Genomic DNA, 19,432 nt, shown 5'->3' on the forward strand with positions numbered 1-19,432 from the left:
AGAAGACTATTAGTGATAGAATCTAAAATTTTGCTAAATTTGTAAATATTTTAATTTATTTTACTGTTTAAAAAAATATCTGGTATGAAAATAAATAAAGAAAAGTATATATATATATTCCAAAAATATAAGAACAAAAGGAAAGAAAAAGAAGCAAACAAACAAAGGGTGAAAAAAGGATAGGAGTGTATAAGTGAAGAGCATAAAGCCACTTTTTTTTATTTATTTAATAGTCTTAAGAGATACACAAGTATGTATGTATATGTATGTAACATTATGTTAGATATGTTAGATACGTTTAGTGTATTTTAATTTTGAAAAAAATTCGTTTGAAATCTAAAAACAAGAATGACAAAAAAAAAATGTTACATTTCAATTCACTAATCTTCCTAAAATATCCTTAACAACAATTTAGTTCAACTAATAAGTTCATAAAATTTTAATTTAATATAAAATGGTAAAATCAATGTGTACAGATTCATTAATATAAAAATATAATAACCCAAAATAGTTGTATTACTTAAGTTATAATTTCGGTTTTGAAGATTACAAATAATTTTTAACACTTTTATGAAAAGATAAACTTTGACCTTATAAAATATCACTATCAATTGTTTTTTTTTTTTTAAATCTAATAAAAATTTAAAAACTATAAAAACTAAAATGAAAAGAAAAATTTTCAAAAATAGCAAATTTGATAAAAATATTTATAATTTTTAATAAATTTTACTGTAGTGATTAGTATGCTATAGCTAAAATATTTTAATTTATTTTACTATTTTTAAAAATGTTTTTAAAAAAAACACAATTTTTTTTGTTTCTTACCTAAAAGTATGGTTAAGAATTTTCGTTAAAATAGTAATTTTTTTAGGTTTTAAGAAGTTGTAAAAAAAATGCAACTTTTAAAAATGAAATGATTATAAAACTGAGTTCGAAACTTTTAGGAAGTTGTGTTATTTGGTCTGTAAATTAAACTTTAGAAAAAATGTGTTTAATAAATTTATAAACTTTGAGTTTTGTGTCTTATATGTCATGAACTTTAAAGTGTCTAATAAGTCTCCAACGTACCTAACCTATTCGATATTTTTAGAAGCTATAGATCCTCTAAATATATATAAAATATTTTAAGATTTCACCCTACGCTAAATCTAAATTAATTTTTCAAAAATTTAGTAAATTAAAATACCATATATTGATTAATTTTTTAAAAAAATTCTATTGAATAGTTCTAAAAGAAAGAAATGTATAAACTAAATAGATTCTAAACTTATTATAATCTTTTAAGTTAAACGTTTCACAACTTTAAAATCATTTGAACTTTTTAGGTTGATATGTATAATCTCCATGAAAAACATTACCAATCTTAGCCTTATTGATTGAGACTGCTTGAGATTGGAGTTGGTGAAACTTTTTTTTTTCTTTCTATTTTTGGTTGAACTTGTTTATATATATATATATATATATCATCGATGGTAGAAAAGAAGTGGCAAAAATCAAAACCTAATAAAGGTGAGGGAAGCATGTTCTTTGCATATTTGAAAACTATAGCTTTAAATGCTAATTTCCTCTCTTACTTATTATGATCTTCCTTGTCTCTTTGCTCCTGTAATTATATATATTTATATGTTTTGATTCATATACTTAAATGTAAACTGGACGAATATTACAAAATAGTAAAACTAACAAAATTGCAATAGATGACTATTTTAACAATAATAATTAAGGATATAACAATATTTTTAAAAAATTGCAAATATAGCAAAATTATCACTGATAGACATATATCGCTGATAGACTTTTTTAAAAAAATATAAATTATTTCAAAATTTATCAATGATAGATATTGATAGACTTTTATTTAGTATATCAATATCATAATAGACACTCACATCGATAAATCCTAAAATTTTATTGTTATTTTATAATTTTATCATTATTTTTTACCCTCGTTCTAAATATTTTAAAAATCCAGTCCAAGATTTGAAAACTAACAAATTGTTTTCAAATTTGTTATATAAAATTTATAGTTAAGAAAATTGACATGATTTTTTTTTCTTCCTATCAAATTGATGTCGAGTTAGAGAGTATAATTATGAACTTACACTTTTTATTTAATAACGACTCAAAAATAATTTTAGGTTAGGTATACTTTAGGATTGGACAACTTCAATTTTATGTATGAAAATGGTAAATAAAAAAAATTGTTTTTACATAGATTATATATACAATTTTAGTAACAATTGAAAGAAATTCCCAACACATAAATCTTAAGTCAAATCAATTGTGACAAATAATTTTACACTATAATTGTGATACCACATCATAAATATTCAAAAGTTAAATGATCACATTTTTTTCTCCCTCATATTTAATATCCACAAAGCCTAATTTAACACTATATATATGTATGTATGTTGTAAAGCTTAAATCACCTTTTTATAGCACTAACATCATTGTCATCAATTACAAAACAGTATAAATTGCAAATTACAAATTTATATCTTATTTAACTTTTTAATTTTGTTTTTCAATAAAAATTATATCAAGTAAAATTATAAAAATGACAAAATGGATCAATTGTTTATATCATACCAAAACAAAGTTTAATGACTTTTTGTATGCAGTAGTTTTTTTTGTCGTGAAATATAAATAGTTTGTATTCTTTTATTATTCTCGAAAAAATTTCAAATATTAATCTTTAATTAATTAATTAATTTTATATCAAATATATTATTATATAAAGAAATTGTAAAAAATAACAAAATAGACTAATTATTTATACTTTAGATGTTTGAAATAATGAATTAGTTATTTTAGTTTTATGTAATTTTAGTCCATTTAGTTATAATAGTTTGTGGTTGAAGTGATAAATGCAAAATAATAATAAAATTTAGCAAATAAAAAATGATAAATATAAAGTAATAAATATGTTAGAAATAAGATTACTATAGTTGGGGATTACGAAATATAACATATTATAATTTAGAAGAATTCCTGTCAAACAGTCTACTAAAGTTATATATTAGTATGTGTTTGAACTTTTCATTTTTTTTATTGAATAAACTTCTTAATCAAAATGTTTAATATCCCTAACATACAAAATTTGGTTATTTATTGGTTAGATTCACTAATTTCTAAATGAGTTTCATGTTAGATATAAAATTATGAATCTAGAAATTTATTTGTTATTTTAAAAGTTCAATAACATGAAAATAAAACTAATTTCACCTGTAGGTTTTTTAGTTAATTTTCTACTTCACACTATGGTTTTCTAAGTAAAGTTTTTAAAACTAAAAATTAAAGCAATATTTTGTTTTTTAAGTAAATGCAAGTTTCTATCTCCAATTTTATTTGTTACAAAAGGAAAGGTTAAAAATCTAAATAAATAAAAAAAATAAAAATAAATAAAAATAAAAGAAGAAGAAGAAGAAGAAGGAAAAATGATAAACAAAATTTGTACTTTAGCCTAAAAGATAACATAACTTTCCCAATAGGCTAAATCAGGAGGGTGAGTTGTCATTGCTGTTCTTCTGACCACATTTGTCCCCCTCCCTCTCTCTCTCTCATCATTGAGAAATATATAAAAAAAAAAAAATTAACACAAAAACTATTTCTGCCATTGCACACATGGCACAAACCTCTGTCTAATTTCAGATTGCACCCTCCATGAGGTTGAAGATGTAGATTTTCCTCTTCAAGACATTTTTTATTTTATTTTATTATTATTATTCTTATAATTTATAAATTAGCTTTTCCTCCATGGAAATTGATCTTGAAGCTCACCTGTTGGTCCTACAAGAAAATCACAGACGCATTGACAATTCGCCACCTGTCCTCCCGTGTAGCTCACTTGGTATTGCTTATAGTACCGAATCTTTTGCTCTGACCTCTGCTTGTGACGTCCCTTTCCTTCACCATTGGTTTTAAATGCTTTTTGGTCCATTGCTCATTTCCTCCTCCATTGCATTTGCTCTGGAGTTTGAGTTTTTCTTTTTTGCTCATTTACAAAGAGAAAGAAACAGATTTTAAGTAAAGGGTCACTTCAATTTCCAGCTGAAATTTGGGATTTCTTCAGGTTTTTGTTTCTTTTCGTCATGTTTTTTTTTTTTTTTTTTGTTTATGGCTATTGGGTTTTTTCTCCTTTTTGCTTCCCCTCCCTTTTTTAGGGGTTCTTTCTTCTTTCCTTCTTTTTTCTGCTTGGTGTTTCCATTGAAACCCCTTTTTTGTGTCTTTTATCTATTTTAAAGTCGTTGTGAATTGTGGTGATAATATAAAATAATGGATTTGGTTCTTGGGGAAGAAAGTTTCTGTTTCGGTTTCTGTATGTGTTTTTACCCAATTTAGACAGACAGCTTTTGCCCCTTTTTTGAAAATTTTGTTTTGTTTTTCAACCTCTCTGAATCCTCTGTTTCGTGTTCTGAATTCTTCAAGATTCTGTTTCCTCTTCTCTATTTGAAAGGGTTGATATGGTTATGGTGTTTTCTAATGATTTGTTTGGTTTAGAGAGTCAATTGTGTAAATTATTTAATTAAAAGTGTCATTAAATACTACTTTATTTGGACTTTCTTCTCACTCTTTTGCTTAATTTCATGGGTTTTAATAAATGGGGACAGCAAATCTCTTTATTAATTATTTTATTTCTTTTCTTGGTCAATTGCTAACCTAGATTTTGTAGTTTTTTTTGAATAATAATTTGTGGGGATTTCTTGTTTTCTACTTTTCAAGCCTCAAAGTATGGATTAAAGCTTGGTGTTGTTGTAACAGAACAAGAATATTTTCCTAATTTGTGATTTTTAGGGTTATTTTCTTTATCTTATTTATTGTTTCATTTTGACAGAGATTCTGTGTCAAAGCAGCCATGAATTATTGCTTTCCTGATTGGAATTTTGAGGGTGACATTCCCCCAGCTAAGAAATCAATGGGGTTGGCTCTCTTTTTCTCTCCCTCTTTTTGCATTCTCTTTCTCTATCTAGTTGTTTCAAATTTCTAAGAGAGGGGGAAAATATTGGTATACTCTTGAGCTTGGTATTTTGTGTATTTTTCTTTAAGCTTGGATGGGGATTTTGCAGACCTGAACATGATGATCTTGTGGAACTTTTATGGAGAAATGGTCAAGTGGTCTTACAAAGCCAAAAAGCTAGAAAATCAAGTTTAATTGCTAATGAAGTAAGGCAATTTCAAAAACAGAATCAACCACTTTACAGGAGTAATGTGTCTTGTGGAAATTCAAGCAATTTGATTCAAGATGATGAGACAGTCTCTTGGATACAAGATCCGCTTGATGATTCGTTCGAGAAGGAATTTTGTTCCAATTTCTTCTCCGAATTACCACCTGCTGATCCTATTGAGATTGTTAAGCAGCCTATCAAACATTTCCAAGATGACAAGCAAACAAGATTTGGTGCCTTTGATACTGCTACTCATGTTACTTTTGGGAATTTTGTGAAGAAAAACTCGAAGCCGCCTGCATCTCTTGCAGAGTTCCCTATGAACACTATGCCTCCTCCGAGATTTCAGTTTCAAGATTCGTCACGGCAGAACAAGGATTTAGGAGATTTAGGAAAATTGGTGAATTTTTCTCAAGTTCCTGTGCCTCCCTTGAAGGGTGACCTGGGATCATCAAATGGGGGGAGAGAGTCTGGAAACTTGATACAGGGAGAGGGAAGAGATTGTTCGGGAATGACAGTTGGTTCGAGCCATTGTGGTAGCAATCAAGTTCCTAATCCAAATGACCTGGATTTGAGCCGAGTTTCAACAAGTGGTTTTGGAAATGCTGGTTTATCTGCTGGTTTCTCCAAGGAAGATAATAGAAAGATGGTTGCACAAGGTGAGAGGGACAAAACTGAGACCATGGATCCAACTGCCACTTCATCCTCAGGCGGTTCGGGAAGTAGTATGGACAGAAGTAGAACAATTGGACAATCTACTGGAGGTAACGGCAACAAAAGAAAAGGCCGAGACGGAGAAGAATCCGAGTGCCAAAGTGAGGTAAAATTATCAAGCATTCTTTTTTTCTATTGCTAGGCTCATTAGTTATACTTTTTAGACGTGAACACAACTTAACATTTTCTGTAGACTGCTGAACTCGAATCTGCTGAGGGAAACAAGACAGCTCCACGATCTGGATCTTCTCGCAGGACCCGTGCTGCTGAAGTGCATAACCTTTCAGAAAGGGTAGGATATTAAAAGTTCCCCATTTGTCAATCTTTTTCCTATACTGAATCCTATGTTAAAAGCTTGCTTGTAATGCAGAGGAGAAGAGAAAGGATAAATGAAAAGATGAAAGCACTGCAAGAACTCATTCCACACTGTAATAAGGTATTTGCATACCACATCTAGTCTTCCATTTTTTAATTCTTTATTATTTCTTGATGATTAAATTTTGCTACAACGTTATTAGCGATAATAGAAAAGTCTAACTAGAACTTTTCGGATTTATCCTTAGTAATAGTTGTTGGATCTAATCGAGAAAGAACGTGTAAAGGATTTTTTCCTTTTCTTTTTACTTGTCATAAATTTATATATGTCAACTTCAAGCTGGAACTAACAATGATTGAAACAAATTCATTCAACTTGCGTGACTTCAAAATTTTCAGTCTACCTGAATCTTGTACTCTTTAGTAATTAGTCCTTTTGTCACAGACTGACAAAGCTTCAATGCTAGATGAAGCTATTGAATATTTGAAGTCACTTCAATTACAACTACAGGTATGAGTTTAACCAAGAATTCCACAAAATCTACTGATCTTTCTACATACAATACAAGCCACAAATTTCTTTTGTAATTGCTTAATGTTCAATAGGTAATGTGGATGGGAAGTGGGATGGCGCCCATGATGTTTCCCGGCGTTCAACATTACATGTCTCGAGTGGCTATGGGCATGGGTATGGCCCAACCTTCAATGCCTTCAATTCACAACCCAATGCAATTACCTCGGGTCCCGATTGTCGATCAATCAGTTTCAGTGGCTCCAACACCAAACCAACCTATGATGTGCCAACCGCAAATGTTCAACCCGATGAATTATCAAAATCAGATGCAGAATCCCGCTTTGCAAGAGCAGTATGCTCGTCTAATGGGATTCCATCATATGCAACCTACCTCACAGGTTAGAAATCAGATTGTGTTTGGAGTTTTTCCTTTGGATGTTTTCTTGTAAAAAAAGCCTACTAACAATTCTGACTAATTCTATCTTGTTTTGTTCTTCAGCCCATAAATGTGTTCAGATTTTGTCCCTCAGCAGTCTTGCAGAGTCAACCTGCAGCAGCACCTGGCCCTGCTAGTGGTCCTACTGCTGGAGGATCTATAACCAATGATATTGTAAATGGAAATTTGGGTAAGTCTTGTGGATCTTTCTTATTGTATCATTAACAAGTGATTAATATTAATCTGACTTGGATACGACTTCTTTTATAGTAATCAATGATGTTTATATGTGTCGGTAGTAAAATAATTTAGTTATTGTCCAAATCTAACATCTTCGCAAGAGTGCCTGTCCCTTGTTTGGGGCATAAGGGGGGAGAGAGAGTAAGTGGATGAATCATGTTGAAAGTTTGAGAACCTTTTTTTGCTGATTCTACCAATCTTGGACATAATGAGTGGTTACAAGAAATAACTGAGTTCATATGATGCCTTATCTTCTCAAATAGGCACCTACCTTTTTCTCTCTCCAAAAGGGTACCAAGTCATCTAAATCTTTACCCTTCAAAAATTTTCGCATAGTTGTCGGCCAATTTGTTCCTTCCCTACTAGTGGCTCTCTTTACAAGTCGTAGTTTCGAGTGTAAATGCACGGTGGCCAAATTGAAAGACAAATACCCTATGGAATTAAAACTGCATTCCCTCTTTTTGAATCTGATACCGCAAGTGTGTCTCTCGGTCACGTAGCTGTCGTTGACAGTCTTTTTCTTTTGCTGATGTTAACAGGTTGACAAGTGAAATTATCCATGTTTATCAGTTAGCTAAGGTTCCTTCTCGGTTTATTGCGAAGCATCATTCCTCGATATGGTGGAAACCATGATTGTTGGTTCTTTGTGTATATCTGATACAGATTCTTGCCTCCTTGCCCTCCAAGTACACAGCTTATATGCTTTCCAACTTCATTACCATATTACATAATAGTAATGGAAGAAGCTTCATTAATCTGTATATTGTTGAGACAGCTAAAAACTCAAGATTCAAATCTTGCAATTCAAGGTATTTAACAAAAAAATTTTGTCAAAGAACGCTTTACGAAATAAGATCAACTAGTTTGTTTCTGTCCAGCTTAAGCTCATTTGTATGTACTATCTCTTAAACTGTCAATGAATTGAAAATAAGTTGATTTTGATATTATCCTGCTGCTGTTTACATGTCTACTCCTTGATTCTTGAATCTTTGAACTTGTGTTTTTGTTTAATCTACTTTGTTAAATGATATGATATTGAATTTATGTTCATTCACTAGCTTAAGCTTTTAGGTGAATAAATGAAGAAAGAAAAAGGTAGAAAAGCAAAAGCAAGTAAAAAAAAAAAAGGAAATTATTCTCCTGTTATGTACATACAGAGGGTTGGGTGACCTAGAATGAGAGAGTGGGTGGGGATAGAATGATGAGATGGGACCTACGAGAAGATTTAGACTTAGACATATTTGTAGATAATCAAATAAGGACCATTCAATAAATGGGTATAGCATATTGACAGCTCTGTATTGAGCTTTAACATCTTATCCCTATCTTTTTCTTGATTGTTGGGAGTTTGAAAGAGATTGGAAAGAGATTGATTTTTTCTTTCTTTCTCTTTTTCTTGTTCACAAAAGTTGGTCCCATCTTTTGCCAACTTGCTTGATGGTATGTCTTCTTCTTTCATGGCCATTCATGTCCCCACTCACAACTCAAAGCTTTTAATTTCTTCTTCCCCCTACAAATTGCTGGTCATTTTCTTCACATACCCCACTTGATAGAAAAGGAAAAAAGAATTAAAAATAAAAACCAACCAACTAGAGTGACAATTTGGTAAAACTCCATTACTTTGGAGCTTTGTTCCTCAATCATTGCCTTTACTTTTGCCTTTTAGTCTTGGATTTGACGGCTAAACTCAACTTAAATCTTTGGTTTATCCTTACGTTGAAATGTCTTGAATCTATTATCAGACCTTTAAGTAACCAAATACGAAGATATTTTTTATTGTATTCGTGTACTTGTATTATTTATGACTTTGGCTTTACAGTCTTAGAGTATTTTATATAAACTCTCTTACTCTAGTTTAAAAGAAAATGAATATCTCCCTCTTTTAGTGGACATAGACGTAGACGTAGTAAAACTTTTCTTTAATGTTTGTGTTGATTGTCTATTATTGACTTTTTTTTCTTTTTTTTTTTAATCTTTGATTGTAACACCTTATCTCTAAACACTGTCTCCTTGGGTTGATTAGTGGATGCCAACTGATGTTTAGCTGCTATTCATATTTTTGTATTTGGATGGAGAGGAGAAAAAAGAGAAAATTTCAAGTGTCAGTAGGAAAAGTGAGAGAAAAAGAAAGACTGCTGCTGTTGCTGTTGTTGTGTGAGAATACTGAATAGACATCAGTGGCTGATAATAGAATAGAAAGAGGCATTTGATGACACATAGAAATATTTCTGAATATGAATCTAAACCCCCAATCATTAGTTACCATGACACTCACTCCCCACTTCTTTTCTTTTACTGACATACCGTACAGAATATGGGTAGAAGTAGCTAAACCTCATATATGTTTTATATTATTTTATTTTCATTTTTGTTTACAAACCAAAATTGTTTTTCTTTTTTTGTGCTTCAATTCCTTCCTTTTTGATATTACAAAATATGTCTCACAAATTTTATTTCATTTCTTTCATTTCATTGGCTTATCCTAATTATTTCTTCAATTTTATGCTTTTTTATATAATATATATAATAAAAACTAAAATAATACAATATCAGTGGATAAAACTATCTTCACTCTCTCCAAACTCATGTTTAAATATCGATTCTTATAATTTTAATTATAAAATCTTTCGTCAACATCTATTAGACATACTCTTAGGACTTGTTTTCGTATTATCCAAGTCTTGGTTTTCCTTTTTTTGTTTTTTTTTTTTTGTAATTTTTTAGGTATTAAAAGAGAGTTCGAAAAATTTGAAACTTCAATCTATGGAGAAATTACGTATCAATAAATGTGCATACTTTGATTTTCTTTTCTTTTCGTTTTTTTAGTCTTTAATGATGTGATTATTTTTTAGTTGAACATTTTTTAAAATAGTAAAATAAATTAAAATATTTACCAGATATAACAAAATTTTAGATTCTATCAGTTTTCTAATGTTACTGATAGAAGCATATTAATATCTATTATTGATAAAATTTGAAACTTTTGCTATATGTGGTAAATATTTGTCAAAATTACTATTTTTGACAATTCTCTTTTTTTATTTACACATAAATTAGTAACCTAATGTTTTAAATTTTCTTTTGACATTTCCATATATGTATGGTTTTGACATTGACATAGAAGCTAAAGAGATGAATAATGAAATATAAGTAAAATATTAAAAAAATATGAAGATAAATACTAACTAGGGATAGTTGCAAATTTAGCAATTAAATTCAAATTAATTAAATATGTAACACAATTTTAAAAAATTTACAAATATAGCAAAATTTGTCAAATTCTATCAATGATATAAGTCTATCACTGGTAGACCATGTTGCAAATATTGGTCTATCACTGATATACCATATGAAGTCTATCAGCGATAGTTTATTAGTGATAGTTTTGTTATATTTACAATTTTTTAAAAATGTTGCTATATCCTTAATTATCATTGTTAAAATAGTCATCCATTGCAATTTTCCTACTAATAATAACAAATTTAAACTTTCTTTTTAATAAAAAATATTTATTTATTAATTTAAATGTAATTTTTAACATTAATAATTCTTTTAGAAAATATTCATCTAACATCAACATTTTATAGATATTTTTATTTAAGAGTTTTACAAGTTGAGATTTAGATATTTTCATTGACATGACTTTAATAAATTACTAATATATTATAATATCATTTTTTATAAAAATATTTGGAAAATATAGATATATGTTTTGTAATGGATAAGAGATAGCATTCCACCCTGTCTATATTATTAAAGTATCTAGAGATAATACAAATTATATTTATACATGTGTGTGTGCATGTAGATATATATGTACATGTATATAATATATACATACATATATATATATGTGTGTGTGGTAGGGTGGAAGTCTTTAATAAACTTTAGGCTAAGTAAATAAGCTATTATTTATTATTATAAATCCATACACTTCTAAAAAATTTATTTTGGTCGTTGCATTGAACAAAATTTAACAATTTTTTTTCATTCATTTCCATTTTTACTTTATTCTTAAAAGTTCAAGAACCAATATAACCAAACTTGAAAGTACTAAGACCAAAAGTAAATATTTTTTAGAGGATAGAGATCAAAATGAATCAAAATCAAAATGTGAGGACCAAAATGAATATTTTAAAAATACAAGAATCAAAAGGGTATAATTGCAAATGTAGACATTGAATTCAAAATATTAACATATATAACAATATTTTTAAAACATTGCAAATATAGAAAAGTCTGTCAAAATTTACCTCTCATAAATCATATTGCAAATATTGATTTGTCATTGATAAACCATAAGAATCTGTAAAGCACCAATAAGTTTTGCGATATTTTTGGTTTTTAAAGGTTTCTATATATTTCGTTATTATTCTTAAAATTTTTATTTATTATAATTATCCCATCATTTAAACATAAAATAGAAAAAAAAAAAGAGGAAATAAAATTTTGGAAAGTTTGAGAAATAAAATTACATATACAGTTTCAATTTATTTTTTAAAAAATTGGATCATAATAATTATTATTTTTAAATATTCTCAATTTTAAAAAATTTTAATATAAATTCTAAAATACTAAACTTATAATAATAATGCAGTCCTATTTGAAATTTAATTTTAAATATAGCAAAATAGACAAAAATATTAAAAATTATATTACAGTTTATCTATGAAAGATCGCAATAGTGATTATTTGTATATGTATGACCTATGTATCAAGATAGACATAAAGAGTAGTCTAAAAAACGGTTACAATGTAAGATTACAACCATAAAAACATAACGTTTGAGTATTCTATTAATTAAAACAATTAAACAATAATTATATCAATCTAAACTTTAAATATTTAGAAGTTTCACGTGAAATTTATATAAATAAAAGATCATGAAAAATATGAATAAATTTTAGAAGTTTTCATATTTAAATTGATATAATTATTAATTTAATATATTTTTTTTTGTACTATGTACGGGTGTATGAGTATTAATTGATAATTTTTCTTTATAACTATTATTTTAAAAGATTTTAAAGCTAATGAGATTTTACTCGTCAACCCTCATTTTTCCCCCTTTTATTTTATCATTATTTTCACAAAGTACCATTAATAATAATATTGGAAATGACAATTTTGAGGTGTAGTTTTAAGTTAGGGGGTTGATGGTCATTTTATTTAGTATCAGTTTCTTTAAAATTAAAATTAAAATTTAAAAAAAAAAGAAGGAAAAAGCAAAGAAAGAAAGGAAAGGGAAAGGTGTGTTCTTCTTCTCACGCGCGTCGGCCCCCTCCGGACTTCTCGATTTTTCTCGCGACCCAATCTCCCTCCTCACGATTTTTCCTTCCTTCTGCCGCCAACGACGCACGAGTCTACGGCATCCCTCTCTATCTCTTCACCACTCGATTCGACTAGACGCCGCTGCACGAACCAACGCTGCGTCCCCACCAATCACTGCTCAGAACGTGGTCGATCTCGTCCTCACGTGAAGCGGCCAATTCGTCATCTAAACCGCGTCGTCCACCGCAATTTTCAACCAGTCACCACCGTTCGGATGATCAAACCCTAGCAGTCGCCGCTCTCTTTGGCGTCACCTGGCTGTTCACGTCGTGGATCGAACGTTGGATCCCTGAATTGGGGTAAGATCCAACTGATCTAGTTGGATTTCTTGTAGTTTTCCAGATACCCTTTCACCTTGGACTTAAATATAATATTACTCACGATATTTAGGTGTTGGATTTGGATTCCTCGGAGGGTTTAGCTGCTATCCAGTCGCAAGAAGATTTGAATTTGGGGGTTGGACATAATTTTGGGTAAGAATCTAAGTATTATGGATTGGGTCTTCTGTATCTATTTAAGTTTAGTGCTATTATTGAACAACTCATGGTTTTTTGGATGTTAGAATTCGATAGTTGTAGGTTGCTAGAGAATATTTCTTTCATTGAAGTTATTTAAGTGAGTTTTGTTCGAGTTCCTAAATGCCCATTAAGTTTAAGCGTAAAATGGGATTTAACCGTGATATTTGAGTTCTAGAGTTGAATGGTTAAAGGTCGAAATGGGCTTTCCATTAACCTGAGAGTTCGTTTAGGTGTTTACCTCTATAAAACTCGAAACATAAATGGTTTAGGTGAGTTTAAAGAGAGTTAAAATTGTTTACTCATGAGGAAATGTATCCAAATCTCTCAAAATACTTATATTTAGTATAAGAGCGAATGAGATTAAAAGCCTCACTAAGTTCGATTTAAGTTGGGTGTTTATGATGTTAAGAGTTTAAGTTGACGTTAAGGGTCAAAGTGGAAAATCCAGGCTAATCCTAGGCCCTTTGTAAATTCAAGGACCTTAGAAGCATCGAATAGATTTTAGCGGCCTTAGGAAGTATTGTCGCAAATAGTTGTAGCCTCGTATCATATAAAGATATTGATGTGACTTTGATCATTATTTTAGGCCAAATTGAAGTGGGAAAAGCGGGGATCAAATTATTGGTTGTGGGTGACTCGTTTTCAAGTTTTCTTTATACTTATACATGTTATTTTACGAGATTGCTTGGAAACTATCATTGTTTAAACTTTTTATAACTATGTTTTCATTTATACTTAAATGATGTGTTTACTCATGATGGGTTCAAGAATATGTATGTTTAGAACTACTTTATGAAAATGTGTTTTCTAATCATCTTTGGCTTTTAAGCATAAAATATGTGATTTATGAATGAGGGTGATTTATCCATAAACTATGCGAATGTGTTTTCATAGCACCATCTACCGTCGTCAGGGGGTTTCAGGGCTGAAAGAGGCCGTGGCTGGAGATCCGATAACCTGAGCCTAGGTGAGGATGTGGTGGAGGAGTGTGATATGACTTCGAGCTAGTTTAACCCATGATAGGTGACTCTATGTGCACATAAGAGCGAAGATGGAGGTGGATATTGTAGTAGGTGCTAAGTACGCGTGAGCTCCGTTTGACCATGTGTTTCCTTGTGAATATGGATCACGTGTGAGCTATTCCGGGCGGTATATTTAGAATGCTCTCATGGTTGGATTTAAGGGATGATGTTATCGTGGTAGGTGCTAAGTATGTGAGCTCCGTTTGGCCACGTGTTTCCTTGTGGATATGGATCACGTGCGAGCTATTTTGGGCCGTGTATTTAGTATGCTATCTTGGTCAGATTGGATGAATGTTGTTATCGTGACGAACATTAAATATGCATGAGCTAGTTTTGGCTGCATGATTCTTTGATCATGTGTGAGCTATTCTTCATCGTATATCTAGGTGTCTTGCCATGGTTGGATCGACTACAGGTTTGTTGGTTGACTTGTAGATTATGTGGCGATAAGTTTTTAATCAATATTTTATTTATCGATGTATATTTACACATCTTGGACCCACACATTATCAAGATAGAAACCAAATTTGGTCTGAGTTGTCTCTTTTTTCAGACCTTTGTACAGAAGCTTGATGTTTGGGAGGGGATTTCAATTTCACTCGAAAGGTACAAGAGAGATTTCTAGGAAGATTAACAAGGGGAATGAGAAAAATTAATAAATTCATTAGAGAGTAAAAGCTACTAGAAATTTTGTTATCCAACGGTAAATTTGATGGAAACGGTAGACATGCGTAGCAGAATTGGGATCAAATTTTGTTCTAATTGGAACTAAACAAGTTTAGTGATTAACATGCATAAAAAACCCTAAAATAACAAAGATAAGGTCAAAAGAAAAAACTCACATTCGATGCTTTTATTTTCTTGTAATCTCCTCACAAAATCGAAGTTGGAACTACCACTAGCTTTTTCGAATACCTCAAAGGAATTCTCTTAGAAATATCATGGAACCAACTACTTCACTGCCACCTCTTAGAAATATACAGCACACTGTAGACTTAATGTTTGATAGTACCTTACCTAATCTACCACATTATCGAATGAACCCTAGAGAGTACAAAATATTACATGAACAAATAGAATAACTCCTTAGCAAAGATCATATCCAACCTAGCCTAAGTCCTTGTGTTGTCCAAGCTTTACTTGCTCCAAAAAAATATGGCAGCTAGAGACTTTGTGTGGATTGTAGAGCTATAAACAAAATTGCAATAAAATATAGGTTCCCTATCCTCGTTTATCCAACCTCCTTGACCAATTAGGTAAGGCTTCCATCTTTTCCAAAGTAGATCTTAAGAGTGACTACCACCAAATTAGAATTAAATCAGGAGATGAGTGGAAAACAACCTTCAAATTAATGAATGATTGTTTGAATGGTTAGTTATGTCATTTGGTCTCTCAAATGCCCCTAACACCTTTATGAGATTAATGAACCAAATCTTACAACCTTTTTCAATCAATTCATTGTGGTATACTTTGATGACATACTCATCTATAGCTCCTCTAAGAAAGATCACCTAAAATACATCCAACTACTTTTTACAGCCTTACAAGAAAATGAATTACAAATTAACCTTTAAAATGTGAATTTTTGTGTTATAGCATTCATTTTCTTGGATTTATCATAAGTTGTAATGGTGTTTATGTTGATTCAAAAAATATTGATTCTATTAGTTTTTGGCCTCAACCAAAATCTCCAAAAGATATTCAATGCATTTTAGGATTAGCATCTTTTTATATAAGGTTCATAAAGAACTTTAGCACTATTGCAGCACCTTTAACCAATTGTTTAAAGAAAGACAGTTTCTAATAGAGATAAATAGAAAAAGACAGCTTCTGTCAATTGAAATTAGCTTTAGCTAGCGTCTTGATTTAAAACTACCAAACTTTGATAAACCATTTGAAGTCACTGTCGATGCTTCGGGTTTAGGTATAGGAGTTATCCTTAGTCAACGAGGTCACCCTTTAGAGTATTTTAGTGAAAAACTAAGTACTTCTAGACAAAATTGGAGTACATATGAACAAGAATTGTGTGCCCTTGTGCGTGCTCTAAAACAATGGGACCATTATCTACTTGCTAATACTTTTATTTTGCCTATGGACTACTTTTCTCTCAAAATTTTAAATTCTCAAAAAATAATTAGTAGAATGCATGCTCGTTAGTTACAATTCTTACAAAGATTCAATTTTGTAATTAAATGTACTTCGGGGTAAGTCTAATAAGGTTGCTGATGCTCTCAGTAAAAAAGGTGTACTTCTCACCACCCGTTAATCTCAAATAACTTTCTTTGATCACCTTCCTACATTGTACCATATTGGCACTAATTTAAGAAGTATTTAGGAAAATTGCTCTAATCATAAACCTTGTAAAGATAACCACATTGTTAATAATTTTCTCTTCAAAAGTGATGTTTTGTGTTCCTCATAAATCTTTAAGAGAGGCAATAATTAAAGAAACACACTCTAGTGGATTTAGCCGGATATTTTGACCGAGACAAAATTTTGACTGCATTAGCTCTAAATGCTTTTGGCCACAACTCAATAGGGGTGTTACTAGCTTCATCAAAATATGCTCTATTTGCCAAATAACTAAATGTAATTCTCAAAATACATGTTTATACACTCCTTTACCTATTTCTTCTACTATTTGGGATAATTTATCTATGGATTTTGTGTTAGGATTACCTAGAACTCAAAGGGGTCATTATTCTATTTTTATAGTAGTAGATTGCTTTAGTAAAATGACCCATTTCATCCATTGTAAAAAAAACTTCTAATGCTTTGAATATAGCTAACTTATTTTTTTTTAGAAATTGTTAGATTACATGGAATTCCTAAAACTATAGTGTCGGATCGAGATGTAGAGATTTTGAGTCATTTTTGGAGATCCCTATAGAAGAAATTCGACACCAACCTTCTATTTGGTCGTCAGTTTGTTTAGTACCGCCAGTCACCCACAAACTGATGGCCAAACAGAGGGACCAACCAAACTCTTGGCAACCTCATTCGGTGTCTTAGTGGGGACAAGCCTATACAATGGGACTTAGCTTTACCTCAAGCAGAATTCATCTTCAACCACATGGCAAATCACTCAACAGGGAAGTCTCCATTTGAGGTTGTATATACTAGTCTCCAACGGGTCACTTTTGATTTAGCTAATCTACCCTATGTTGTTGATGTCAGTGTGGAGGTTGAAGCAATAACTGAACGTATTTCCAAGCTACACCAAGAAGTCAAGAGTCATTTAGAGCTTTCTATTGGCTCCTACAAAACAATCGCTATCTCTTACAAACATTTTAAGGAATATCAAGTGGGTGACCTAGTTATGGTGTACCTTCGAAAATAAAGATTCTTTGTTGGTCATCATTCCGAAGTGATCAACAAGCGCATGGGTCGATTTCAAATATTGGAGAGACTCGACCCCAACGCTCACCAAGTAAATCTCTTAGGAAACATGAGAATCAGCCCATCATTCAATGTTGTCGACCTATCTCCTTACCATGCCCCAGATTCCTTCTCTTTGGCTTCCTAATTTTCACTTGAGGTCAAGTTTTTTCCTACGGGAAGGTTTTGATGTAGAACATCCTCCTTTCTTGATGTTTCTTTTAAGTTCTTTAGTATTTCTTTAGCTAATTCTTGAGTATCAGCTTGAATTATCATTCTTGTATCTCAAGATTAGTTATTCTCTAGTTAAATCTTGTGTATCTTGGATTAGTAATATAAATAACTAACTCATCTCTAAGTTAGTTCTAAAATAACTAACTTCTAACAACTCTTGTAAACTTGCCGCTTATAAAAAGGTTTTTCTACTCATTAATAAAAAATCATTAGAAGTATTATTCATAAAAAATCCTAAACTTTGCAATTACCGCATCACTACACAAGTTTTGATATTGAAGGCACTCAACACATTTTACTTGACCTGAACAACTTAACTCTCTTGTTCTTTTTTTTTTTTTTTAAAAAAATGTTATATTATTATACAAGAACAAGGAGGACCTCACAGCCTGAGGTCAAGGCACAAGGACGGAAAATGCTCACACAGACATGAATAAAGCAAAAAAACCAAAAGAAAAAACACCAACCAAAGCAACGAAATTAAGAACAGTAACAAGACAAAAAGACAAAACAACACCACAAAACAAAGAAAAGAAAGATGAAAGGAAACCAACTAAATAAGATCATGAGCATTCTCACACCAAGAAGCAACAGGAACTAGGCAAGTCTGGTCCTTAGGCCAAAAGCTGGTTTTTTTGACATACAACTTAGTCGTCATCACAAACCGATCCAATAAGCTCTTAATAATCAAAATAATCAATAGCCAAAAAGAATATAACTTTTACTTAGTTATTTACATTATGAAATTTATCAAAAAGTATCCTCTTTAATTTTTTAGTTTAGTGGTTATTTAACAAGCTCTTAATAAATTCAATACCGATTTAACAAAAATATTATAAAAAAGATACATTGAATTTATTCTTAAATTTTAGTTTTATCAAATTTGAAAAACTTGTGAATATCGAAGAGATTTCATTTCAAAATTAATTGAAACAAAAATATTATTTTAGGTATATTCTATTGACTGTGAGATCTCATTTTCATATTGTACTTTGAGTTTATCATTTTCATATTGTACTTTGAGTTTACCGTATTTTTGGTAAGATCTCAGTATTTTTAACTGAATTATTGTTTGAGTTGATGAAATTTGGTACTATATTAGATAACATCAGAATTCGTCCCAAAATATTTTGACAAAGAAAGTAATTGTTTATGTTAAAGGTTGTGAGATGTCCATGCTTTCGACGTGGAATCCTCCACGTTGAATTAAGAAAGTATCGTTCATTTTCATGACTCTTTTTTAGTTCTTCTTTGAATTTGTATTATTTTTTCCCCTAAAAATCAACCTTTTCTATGGCGGTTGAGAAATATTGTTCATAACAATTGTTTGTGTGCGAGTGAATTTAAGTATTTACTAAGGTTAATATTTTGTTGGCAAAGTTTAACCAATTTTTTATATTGGGAAAACACACACTCTAATGTCCAAGTTAGAGATCGAAAAATATGAAAGTCAGAGAGTTTGAGAATATAATTCAAGTTATAATGATGTACTATAGAGGTGATTAACATATATGGGACCGTTTGGGGGAAGGGTTGGGTTATGGAAGGGTTAGGGTTATGAT

The 19,432-nt window shown here is 30.6% G+C and overlaps 1 protein-coding gene and 1 long non-coding RNA gene across 4 annotated transcripts; both read left to right on the forward strand.

The window, feature by feature from the left end:
- Window positions 1-3,652: 3,652 nt before the first annotated feature.
- Window positions 3,653-8,270, forward strand: LOC101205993 (transcription factor PIF5). 2 transcript variants are annotated; one of them, XM_011655687.2, is made up of 9 exons: window positions 3,653-3,853; window positions 4,838-4,923; window positions 5,070-5,988; window positions 6,076-6,174; window positions 6,253-6,318; window positions 6,643-6,708; window positions 6,804-7,109; window positions 7,211-7,337; window positions 7,927-8,270. In XM_011655687.2, the coding sequence occupies exons 2-9, from the start codon at window positions 4,859-4,861 to the stop codon at window positions 7,929-7,931; spliced, it is 1,653 nt and encodes a 550-aa protein (XP_011653989.1). In that variant the 5' UTR covers window positions 3,653-3,853; window positions 4,838-4,858; the 3' UTR covers window positions 7,932-8,270. The 2 variants fall into 2 exon arrangements, with proteins under 2 accessions (XP_011653989.1, XP_011653988.1); XM_011655686.2 differs by lacking the exon at window positions 3,653-3,853 and adding an exon at window positions 3,921-4,075.
- A 4,313-nt stretch (window positions 8,271-12,583) lies between these two features.
- LOC101206238 lies at window positions 12,584-14,810 on the forward strand. 2 transcript variants are annotated; one of them, XR_180872.3, is made up of 3 exons: window positions 12,584-13,017; window positions 13,109-13,191; window positions 14,131-14,810. It is a non-coding gene; the product is annotated as an uncharacterized LOC101206238 (long non-coding RNA). The 2 variants fall into 2 exon arrangements; XR_180870.3 differs by having other exon boundaries at window positions 14,150-14,810.
- Window positions 14,811-19,432: the final 4,622 nt, after the last annotated feature.

This window comes from Cucumis sativus, chromosome 4, assembly GCF_000004075.3.
Source record: "Cucumis sativus cultivar 9930 chromosome 4, Cucumber_9930_V3, whole genome shotgun sequence".
Taxonomy (NCBI): domain Eukaryota; kingdom Viridiplantae; phylum Streptophyta; class Magnoliopsida; order Cucurbitales; family Cucurbitaceae; genus Cucumis; species Cucumis sativus.

What these genes read in the sequence shown, in the direction of transcription:
- LOC101205993 (XM_011655687.2), top strand. Translation starts at nt 4,859, where the DNA reads ATGAATTATTGCTTTCCTGATTGGAATTTTGAGGGTGACATTCCCCCA. An exon ending in TCATTCCACACTGTAATAAG is followed by an intron (nt 6,319 to 6,642) that starts GTATTTGCATAC and finishes CTTTTGTCACAG; the next exon opens with ACTGACAAAGCTTCAATGCT. An exon ending in ATATGCAACCTACCTCACAG is followed by an intron (nt 7,110 to 7,210) that starts GTTAGAAATCAG and finishes TTTGTTCTTCAG; the next exon opens with CCCATAAATGTGTTCAGATT.